Source organism: Trematomus bernacchii, unplaced genomic scaffold, assembly GCF_902827165.1.
Source record: "Trematomus bernacchii unplaced genomic scaffold, fTreBer1.1, whole genome shotgun sequence".
Classification (NCBI taxonomy): domain Eukaryota; kingdom Metazoa; phylum Chordata; class Actinopteri; order Perciformes; family Nototheniidae; genus Trematomus; species Trematomus bernacchii.
In genome coordinates this window covers 11,452,536-11,463,676 of record NW_022987739.1, presented here as the reverse complement: position 1 = coordinate 11,463,676, position 11,141 = coordinate 11,452,536, and the positions used below count along the sequence as shown (strand labels likewise).

The following is an 11,141-nucleotide window of genomic DNA, read 5'->3' as shown; positions in this document are numbered from 1 at the left end:
CTGACAGTTTATTTTAAACATTGTCACAGCTCACAGGATAGGTACCTGTCAGCCAATAAGACAGATGTTTATTTCCATTCAACTCTCTGGTTGTTCTGGTGCCTTGCCTCTGTTGCATTCACTGAACACGGAAAATTACAATCCTGCTGTACTCTCTAGTGTCATGATGAGGTTCAGGTAAAGCACGGTTAATGTATTATATGATTGACTCAATAATATAATACATTACTTTGAGAGTAGGCAATCTAGGCATATTAACAAAATTAATTAAACATACTTATCACGGCGACGGTGTACTGAGATAATAAACGGTGTACTGACATTAAAAAAAAAAATTCATTTTTTTTTCATTTTTTGCTAGGGGGCCCTTAGTGACTGCTGGGCCCTAAGCGGCCGCTAATGTCGCTTAATGGGTCCGGCCGGCTCTGAGCGGGTTAGTCTACATTTTGAGTAGGAAATGTTAGATGTGTTTTACCAAATACACATTCCTTAATTTGGCTTCCTTGTATTGAGTAAAATACTGTGATTATATGACAGCTATGATATAACGTATAACTATGATGATATAATGGCTTACAGGTGTACACCTACTTATTGACTTCCATAACACGTTTTGTCTTTGGAGTTCACTCCGAAGATATCTGTTGTGGGTGGACAGTGAAACATGAAAGTTAACAGCAATGTCCTATACATTTACACTTAAAGTCGTAGTGTAATGTTTCTGTTGCAATTTGTTTGCTTTATTAATGGTGGGGTAGTGCCTGGTGGTCACTGTGTCCTATTTTGGCATCTTCTGCATCTTTTCAGGAACTCCTACTCCTACTTTAGGCTGCAATCACTGAGTTGATGAATGGATTGGCATTAAACTGTGTATTAAGTCATTGTCCAAGCCTCCAGTTACACCAAACCTCCTGGAACCCATTAAAGGGCCCATGGAGGTCCTTGAACCATATATTTGGCAACCCTCTGCTAGCTGCAGCCAGGCTACACCCACTCCTCCTCTGTAGCTCCCTCTGCATCCTCCCTCCTCCTCTCCGGAGTCCGCTACCGCCAGGGCTCCCTACTTTAGTGACGGACTGGTAGTAGACACATACTTGACTTCTAAAGGAACTAAACAAAAACCGTTAGTGGTTGAATGCTGCGTTCACAGACACGACGCGATTGAAATGAAAAGACGCAAAAAAGTGTTTTCCTAAGACGACTAATTAAGGTAAATATCGATTCGTTTGGCTTGTTATTCTTTATCAATATGAGAAAACTTAGCACTTTCAAATTGCTTAACATTAATATGTACGTTTTTTCAGGATGCACTGGTTATTGTTCCAAAATATAGGCCTGCTGGTGAGTACTTATTTTTTGTATTTACCAAGGTTTTCACTCCAGGATAGTTTTTTCTAAAGACGATTTGTTAGTTTGTTGTGCATCGCCTCATTTTATTAGTAAAGAACTCTAGTTAAATGTGATTTTATGTCCTTAAAACCTTCAGCAATGAGCTGAGCATAATGTACATTATTTTTCAGGTTTGTTTCCACAGCTTCATATCAGGTGAGTTACTTTCTATTTCTTATTTTATTTGAACACCAATTCACATTTAATGAATAGGCTACATTAAACTGAACTTTAATACAAAGTTAAACTGATGGCAAGGTCACAGTTAAGGCCAGTGGGATAATGTGTGAACATTTGATTGAATATTATAATGTCATAATTAGCAGTCACAAATTGTCACTGGCACTAAACACCCTCACCCTTATAAGGTAAACCTGTTTAACAGCTGGCATCATCTGATCAGCCAATTATGCTGCAACAAGTCAGTGTAATTAGGCATGTAGACATGGTAAAGATGATCTGCTGAAGTTCAAACCAAGCATCAGAAAATGATGGATGAAGGGGATTGAAGTGACTTTAAATACAAGTCAATGAGAACATGACTCTACTTTTACTTGATCTATTATATCAGTAAACACTTCCCTAATGAGTTGAAGGAATCGATCAATATTCAAGTCTCCTTCAACATGGCATGATGTTAATTTAGTAAATGAAGGTCCTATTTAGAGAAAGACGTTTTCTTTTGTAGATTTTCTTTAAATTTGATTAAAATGTGCACCTGATTTTGATTGAGATTTGATTCAAGCTTGTAAATGTTTATCATTTCAAATGTAATGATCTGAACAGGATTCAAATGTATTTGGAATATCAATTTATTTTATACCAATGCTCTCTTGGGGCTCTTTCCACCAGTTATTCTAATCTTCCTTTTGCTTCTTTGAACAGCCTTTACACTGGAAACTAGAAATCTTATATTCGATGAATACTATGAGTATGTGCCTGATCGCCTGGAATGGAAAGATGCAAAGGAACTGTGTAACCAGCGCTCTGGGGCCTTAGCCACTGTCTCCAGCTCAGTAGAGATACAAGAGCTTACCAGCTTTTTATCATCCTTGAACATCTCTCATCCTGTGTGGATTGCCAGGAAAGTCAAGACACATCCAACAAGTAGGATCAGTGTGCTATTCGTGCCACTTTATAATAACATATTAGCACCCTTTCTGTGTTGAATAGTAATCTTATTGTTTTTCTTGTCTAAGACCTCTTTCGGCCTATTCACTGGCTTAACAAAAGTGTCATAAAATATGAAATTGTACTGACCTTCTGCTATACAACTCTCTCAGCCACAGTGAATTACTGTTACCTTCGTGTTTACAGTAGGAATAGGACCACAAAGTGGAAATGTATGATTAGTTTCTATCCTTTCCGAGAGCTGTGGTTAGATTTTTCCTTCACTAATGCTTCTTTCTTCTCTCTGTGTTGGGTGAAACCGAAGGTTCCTCTGAGACCCTGATCCTGGAGTTCAGTGGGCGCTCGGACAGGAATGCCCGTCTCCTGCACAAGTTCCCCTCCATGGACTCAGTGACTGTTTGCACCCGTCTTTGCTTTGATCCAAATAGCTTTGGAATTTCCACAATTTTTTCTTATTCCATCCCGTCATATATAAATGAGTTCCAGCTCCGCGCGAACCTGAGCCAAGGCAAGCCTGTGCAGCTGGCTCTGCTGGTTCATGGCATTCATGGACCATACCAAGAAGCCTTCAAGCACGATGACTCCTGGCACTCGGTGTGCGTTTCTTGGAGCCAGATTGGTGGACACTGGGCTATATTCATTGATGGCCGGGCGGACTCTAGTGGAGATGGCCTAAATTCTGACAAGATTGGCCCTGATGGACATTTCATTATGGGACAGGAGCAGGAGACCTTTGGAGGTCCATTTAAGAAGGATGAATCATTCTCAGGGAGCATCACAGAGCTGCACATATGGGATCGGGTGCTGAGCAGCAGCGAAATCGACACTATGGAAAAGCAGTGTTCACCCATTTCCTCTGGGCTGGTGTTCAAGTGGAATGAAGCAGCCATGGAAATAGCGACCTCCCTTACCAAGCTGCGGAGAGACGTCCCATGTCAGATCCCAGGTACATTTGTTAAGATGCAGCATGAGTAGAGGAATAAGCTGAAGGGTTTCCCGAGTCTAAATCTTATTTAATCACCAAGAACAAGGACAGTTTACACGATAACGACAGAAGAGACTTAAATCTAGCTGATAGGTCCAATGGGGTAGTCGAGCATTACTTTCAAATGTTGTTTACAGTTTAGATATTTTGGCAATGGGCGAGGTTGCTATGCAGAAATAACAATCACATAGAGACCATTTGAAAGTCATTTTGAACTACACACTTTGCATTTACATGCCATGATCTGAGCAGGCCTGATGTGGTTAACACCACCCATCTGGCATTCGATGCAGGGTACAATAAATGCTCATAATTAATTTCAGATACAACTCAACACAAATCAGGTCTGTCTCTGTGTCATCTCCCTCAACTCTAGATTTTGGTCATAAATACATGGAAAAACCAAACTGTTTAAAAAAAAATATGGATCACTAAAGCTTTTGTCAACAAATGTAATTAGAACATGGAAACAGTTAGATTGGTGAATACTAACAGTGATATACACAAAAGTAAGAGTAAGTAACAGAACCATTACATATTCTGCAATTGTTTTTAAAAATACAAAAAGACAGCATCTCCGGGTGTAATAACATACCACTGCCAAGACCAACCTTTTTTCCCCCCAAATGTTTCCTTTGCCCTTGATTTATTCCAGATCTTTTTTTTCCCAAGCTTAAAAAATGTCCTTATGGATAAATACAACTCTCCAGTGTTTGTAGAGACAAGTTGATAATTTCTAAATATGCCAACTTGAAACTGTATTATGTAGGCAAATAATTTTAGGGCCAGGTATTGGCTTATATTAAATGACTTGGATTAGGATCAGGATATCCTTTGGCTAATACCTTTCAAATTTGTGGCATGCTTTGGAAAACATACATATACACGGTAAACAAACACACTCATGCGCACACACACATACACACTGTTTTCCTTTTCAGCATTAAGCCGTTCTGAAAGGTTTTAAACGATTGAAGGGAAAAGCAAATCTGTTTCTTGCTCTCCCCCTTCAATGAATAGGGAATGGTGACCAAGTTGTAATTGGCAAATGTTAGAGTTCATAATGGTTCTTGTAAATGTTTTGTGAATCACGTCACTCAGAATCCCACCCTTCAAAACAAACTTCTCCCGTTCTGACATCATGCTCCCCGATGAGCAATGAGAACCCAGAACCCTCGCTCCGCCTCCTTGAACTGAACATTTAGAAAGCATAATGCTTTAGCATTCCTATAGTGACTCTTGGACCAACAAGTTATAACCACACCAAGGTTTTTAACAAAAAATAGCAGCTTTTATCTAGGACAGACTTTACCACAAACGTGACCAAAATGTTTTAAAAACCTTAGTCAAGAGTTATAATAGCTTCAACCTCAGAATCAGATCAGATAAAGTACTGCAAAGTCAATAAACACAAATGTAGAATAGATATATATACAATAAGTACTTCACTATATCTAAAAAACGTAGTTGTTTTTGGCATGACCACAAGCTTTCCCTAATCAAATAATAGCAGAGGCCTCAACCAGACCATCATTTGTTTGCTGTTCTACAATCTAACTATGACTGAGTTGTTGTTGCACACTATCTCTACAATACCCGTACGAACAGCAGATCAGAAAACACATTGTGGATCATTTTAAAACGCACTGACAAATTATTTACTGTGTTGTCAATGAAAAACATTTTCACTGAGGGGGCATTAGTGTACGATTATATGGACATTTCGTTTTTTTTGTGGGGGGGGTTAAATGAAAGAACATGTGATGTTTATTACACATAATTATGATGTGAAGTAATTTTTTTATAAATCTGCCTGGAATAACATCTTGATGAGCTTTGACTGAGTTATGAATAAATAAGTGTTGCATTATTCACACTACTGTGACTGACAATGTGTCCCTCTTTCATTCTCAGGAATTTTAACATTAAGAATAACCTTCACAATTTCCTTCACTAGGAAACTTTACAGTGACGGACATTTCGTTCTTGGATTCCCTCAAAGACGGAAATTCTTTGCAGAATCAAACATTCAACGTTGAGTTGTTCCAAAGTATGGAGCTTGATGAGGATTGTGATGTATTTAACCCTTCCAGTATGAGCTCGGGCCGAGCCAAGTGTAAAGCGCCCAACAGTGCCGTCTGCCACCATAAGAAAGGTACCCATGTTAAAAATGTCAATTAATGTTTATGCCTTTTTTTCTTGATGTAATTTCCTGATTTGCTCCGCTATAGTTTAACCTAAAAGACAGAGAAAATAGAGCATTACTTTAAAGGTCACCTATTATGCAAAATCTACTTTTTCATGTCTTTTATACATAAACATGTGTCCCCTCTGTGTAAAGAGATTCTGAAAGTTTCAGGAAAAAAGATTCGCTCTCTTTTTGTCCTGATCCATTTATATAAAAACCTGTCTGAAAATGAGCTGATCAGATTTTGCCCACTTTATGATGTCATAACGATTGTTTGGCTTGTGTAACCATTAGCCAATAACCCACCAAGGTAACCCCCCCCCCCCCCCCCCCCCACCTTATCACCTGAATCTCCTCCTAGAGCACCATTGTGTTCTTTTTAACCAAATATCTCTGAGGGGCGTGTGGAGTGGCTCCTTATTTTCAAAAAAAGTAACAGACACAGAATCAGCACTTTTGAAACAGGGCTGAAACAGAGGGGTTTATGAGATGCTACAATGCATGATATGTTTGGTGTTTCAGCCAAACACTTCAGAGACATGTTTTGTATATATCTGAGACCTATAATATATTGATGAAAAACAGTATAATAGGGGGCCTTTAACATTACCTTGCAATCAAATAGAATAGTCCTTTAAAGTATAACTATAATTAAGAATTTTTAAATGATTACTTTTAAATGTTTAAATGTGTAAGCATAGCAGAGATCTTTGAATCTTTGGAAATGTCTAAGGCTGTTTGTGCTTTGGCTCTAATAGATTGCATTTTTTGTCTTATATCCGTCTATGTTTCTGTCTGCAGAAGTGCTGGCTGTTATCAGTGTACCAAAGACCCCATTCTTCAGTAGATTGAACAAAGATCTTCTCATCAAACCTGTGAGTTGGACCCTTTAACAGTTTGTGAAAAAAAATCATCACTTTAGTGGTATACTGTAGTAGAATCGATGCAGCTCAAGAACTCAGAATACAGAGTACAGTTCTTCTTGCTGTGGTAAAGAGAGAGAAAAAGGATATCACAACTTTGCCACCACACAATATATTTCTACAATTAATAGTTCAATTTAGTCTGTGTAGTGGAGGAAATCATGGTAATATATATATATATACATATATTAATATGTGTTTACACTTTTCTATCACTGGATGTTTTCCAGTACTAACTAATTGGGTAATAATCCTGGTGAAAACGGTGTGCTTAGGAAACGTTAGCCTGATCAAGAGGTGTGTCGATAGGGAATTAGTGTTTTGGTCGTACTTAAACTCAGTTTTTTTAGCATTTGTATTAATCCACCTTTTCCTCAGGTGAGTGGTAACAGCTCCTGGGACAGAGAGCTGGCCCTGCTGCAGCAGCTTACCCAGGCTGTTCTGCAAGAGGTGGAGGAGGGAGGCTCTCACCTCCTCACCTCCAGTGATGTCCTTTACCTCACCCAGATGATTGAGAAGGACCTGACTGCACTGGCTGGTTCTCACTCTGCTGGATCTGATGCAGCAGAAGTCATGGTGTCCATCGCTACCAACTACCTTAAGGTGGCCAGTTCGATGCTGGAGCCCGACATGGCTACACAGTGGATGGGCTTCACAGAGGACGGGGTAAGAGGATGGCCTGTGTTGATCTGCTCTGGATAACTCCCCAAACATCTTTGAAGTTGAATTCACATTTTTATAAACTCCCCCAAAAAAACAAAAACAACAGTTTAAGTGTAATCTTGTAAGTAGTCAATCCTGCTGGGAAAATGTTTTTGGGTAGTAACTTTACCAAACTGTCACTTTAAATATCAGCAAAGGCCTCCCACATATGTATATACATATTTGGTCCCATTTTCAGGGATTAAGCACAATATATTTTGTTCAACTTTCTTAACCCTGGAAAGTCATATGTTGTCCTCCTTCAATAACCATTTTTGTTGTTGGGTCTGTTTTTCTTGTACAGGTCGGCGTGGGACCATTTACTATTGTGCAGAGCATTGACAGTCTCACTGAAACTCTTGCAAAAAGTCTATCTGCTGAGAAAAGAGGCTTCACTCTTTCTACCAAGAACATAGGTAATCAGAGAACACATTGATTATCTGTCGGTCGCTCAATTCAAAATACAGGCTATTCTGACTTTTGAAGTTGTGTTCCACTCCTTCATCTCCTTGTATTTGCTCTGCTTACACAATTCAGGGAATGGTTTTTGAAACACTGATTGGTCTACCATGTATAATGTTATTGATCCAAACCTGGTAGCTCTTGGCTTTGTATCACAGATGAATAAATTACATTACATTGCATTTAGCTGATGCTAAATAATAATAATAATAATATGCTTGTATTTATTTTTACGGTTTCTATTAATTCTAATACTATTAATGTCTATTAATGTGCTGTCTTTGCTCAAAGATGTTTGCCTGACGTGGCAGAAGCTGACTGAAGAGAGCCTTAGTCAAGTCTTCAAGCCATCTGCAGTCAGCTCTCACACAGCTGGCAGCAGTAGTCAGGATGAGTTGCTTATTCCTGACACTGAGCTCCACAGGATACACGCTCTGGGTAGGACACACACACACACACACACACACACACACACACACACACACACACACACACACACACACACACACACACACACACACACACACACACACACACACACACACACACACACACACACACACACACACACACACACACACACACACACACACACACACACACACACACACACGTAATGCAAGTTTTGTTATATAAACAACATGCATATGTGCCCATTTTTCCTACTGCTCCAAATGACACACTGTTGTTCAAAGTGAGAATCTGTTTCCAAATGGTATGTACCATGCCGCTCAACAAATGTGTGCCTATTCATTCTTTGCTGACTTGACTTATGCTTGGCAATGTTTTTTTTAAATGTAAGGTACAGTAGCGGCACTTTTCAGCTCATTCATCAAATCAAACCAAAACATATATTGCATACACCATTTTAGCATCCATCTTATGGCTAAATAATTGTAGATAATAGCCTGTGTGCTCTATATCCTTCAAGCAATTGTAGATTTACATTTTTAAACACATCTACTAATGTTAATCACAAAACTATCTGTTGAGTCACATTTAAATTGCACTTGATGTCTTTAAATTATTGAAACAAAATAGCAAGTAGGGCATTAGCAGCGCAACCATCCACCAAGGCCATTTCCATAAGTGAAAAATATTGCGTGTATCTGCCCAAAGTCTTCCAGCATATGAAACCTTTGGGACTACAGAATATTAATAAACCTACAATCATTGACAGACATTTTGGAAACTGGACTTGGTTCAAATATACTCCTTAATTTAATGTAACTGTGTATTTGCATTAGGCCCCTGTTAGGCATCAATGTGTAAATGTTGTTTTTGAAGTGTTGGTGCAGTATTTGGTTCAATCAAGGACAAAATAAATCTACTTGTCTTCTCACCTCTCTTTAAATAGGATATGAGGAAGTGATGTTTATTCATACCCACTACCGCCATCTGAGTGAGATTGTGTCTGAAACACAGGAGCCATCACAGAGTCACCAGGAGAAAGTAAAAAGGTTAGCCGTATTCTGTTTTATGTTCTTAATTTTACCCATGCCCTTTGCTCTGATAATAGGTTCAAGTTAAACCACGAAAAAAAATCAAGAAGTTACCTTGTGTTCCGTCGTTTACACTAAATAAGCTATGCTTTTGCTTGGACTCTAATGATAATGAAAGAGTGAGCATAAGTGGATACCAGTAGTTTGTACTGAAGTAATTTAGTCTATTCATGCCCTCTAAATCGCAAGATAGGTGTAAGTGGTAGCCATTTTCTGTTTTCCCAGAATTCTCCCCGGTCACCTGGCTTCTGTTGTCATATCAGCCACCGTGCGCGATGCCTCCAAAGGCCAAACCATCCCTGTGGCCGTCAAGTACACCCTTTCCTCATCACATGTGGTACGGTCCATTGTTCATGGGAGTGTCAAGCAGTATAATTATTAAGCTCACTGTATCAAGCACACATTTTAATAGTTTGAACTGATCTGATTTTGAAAATTATGCAATGTAAATTAAGCTGTATATGAGTTTAAAGAATGCTATATTCTGGATTGAAACTGCAATTCCTGCTTAAGCTCACTTAAACTAAAACTCACCAAATGCAACGTGTCACTACACAAGAATGTTCATCTCCCAGCAAGCAGCACATGTTTTTTATCCATGTCACTTTTGGCTGGCTGGAGTCCAAGGTAATATATTCAAAGTGAAAGAAAACAAGTGCAAACATGTGTTTCTGGTTCTAGGTGGAGTATTCACTGAGAGTTAGTCCCGTTTGTGCCTTTTGGAATTTCAGCTTGATGTAAGTTTGTCCAACAACACAGACGCATAAACAAATGTACTTTTGCAATAGAGACTGAGGCTGATGTTAAGATGTAATAGTTTATTAATTTCTAGTACATATATCAATTTTTTAATGTTGTGTATTTTAATGTTGAACACACCAAACAAATAAATAATGTACATATTACTTTTCATTCTAAAGTGAGATATCCTTGAGATTTGAATAACTTTATATTTTTTATCATTTATTTCTTAAATGCTTAGTTTCTACACTCCGGGAAACTAATTGATGAGGTGTGTCTGTGCTTGCGTGTTCCCTGTGTAGGCATAATCAAACCAGTAGCTGGTCCAGTGATGGTTGCATGGTCACCTTTGCTGGCTCCGGGGTTACTTCCTGTCTCTGTAACCACACCACCAACTTTGCAGTGCTGATGAATTACTTGGAGTCCAAGGTAACTCAGGATATGTTTTGTGATGCAGTGTGTTAAATCATACATGCTGAACAACATTTATACCTCAAAGGACATATGTGGTTTATATCCTGTAATATTTGGTTGTTGCATTTTCCCTCATATGGGACACATTGTTAATATCTAAATATAAATGTTGCTAATCTGAATCTAAATCAAGGCTGTCATATTTAAACCCTAACAATTGTGGATAGGATTTGTAGTACACAATTTAACCAGCAGGTGTCACTCCCAGTGTGCATATCCTTTTGAAAAAAATGCATTGGTCGAACTATGTTGTCTGTCCATGTAGAGCACATAAATGTAGTAAAATGAACAAAAGACAAAACTATTAGCGGCTTAATAAATTGTACATTAACATGGCATTAAGCGGTTATACAAGTTAAGTTATGAGGTAAGAATTCAGTGTCTTTGAGAAGGCATAAGATTGACCATACCTGTGATTTTAAAACACCTTCCTCCTCTCTCCCTTTCTCACTACAAAAATCCCCTTTTATCCCAGTGGAGTCCTGAGGAAGAGCTTATTTTGACCAAGCTGACGTTCATCGGCGCGGGTGCATCTCTGTGTGCACTGCTGGTCACCTTGATGCTGTTCACTGTGCTGGAGTGAGTAGCTGATTTTCCTATCCAGCTTACCTGCAATTCCAACATATATGCTTAGTTTCTGTCTG

General features: G+C 38.7%; 1 protein-coding gene across 1 annotated transcript in view; it reads left to right on the top strand.

Annotated features, from left to right (window-relative positions):
- Positions 1-1,170: 1,170 nt before the first annotated feature.
- The window catches only part of LOC117496030 (adhesion G-protein coupled receptor D2), an 83,906-nt gene continuing 73,935 nt past the window's right edge, over positions 1,171-11,141 (top strand). Inside the window, exons 1-16 of the mRNA XM_034147706.1 lie at positions 1,171-1,210; positions 1,305-1,341; positions 1,521-1,545; positions 2,275-2,496; positions 2,825-3,466; positions 5,463-5,660; positions 6,495-6,572; positions 6,767-6,780; positions 6,995-7,282; positions 7,623-7,734; positions 8,072-8,218; positions 9,138-9,240; positions 9,508-9,619; positions 9,964-10,019; positions 10,326-10,452; positions 10,973-11,076. Of these exons, the coding sequence (XP_034003597.1) occupies positions 1,306-1,341; positions 1,521-1,545; positions 2,275-2,496; positions 2,825-3,466; positions 5,463-5,660; positions 6,495-6,572; positions 6,767-6,780; positions 6,995-7,282; positions 7,623-7,734; positions 8,072-8,218; positions 9,138-9,240; positions 9,508-9,619; positions 9,964-10,019; positions 10,326-10,452; positions 10,973-11,076 (2,264 nt within the window). The 5' untranslated portion in view covers positions 1,171-1,210; position 1,305. The remainder of the gene's footprint in view (positions 1,211-1,304; positions 1,342-1,520; positions 1,546-2,274; positions 2,497-2,824; positions 3,467-5,462; positions 5,661-6,494; positions 6,573-6,766; positions 6,781-6,994; positions 7,283-7,622; positions 7,735-8,071; positions 8,219-9,137; positions 9,241-9,507; positions 9,620-9,963; positions 10,020-10,325; positions 10,453-10,972; positions 11,077-11,141) is intronic.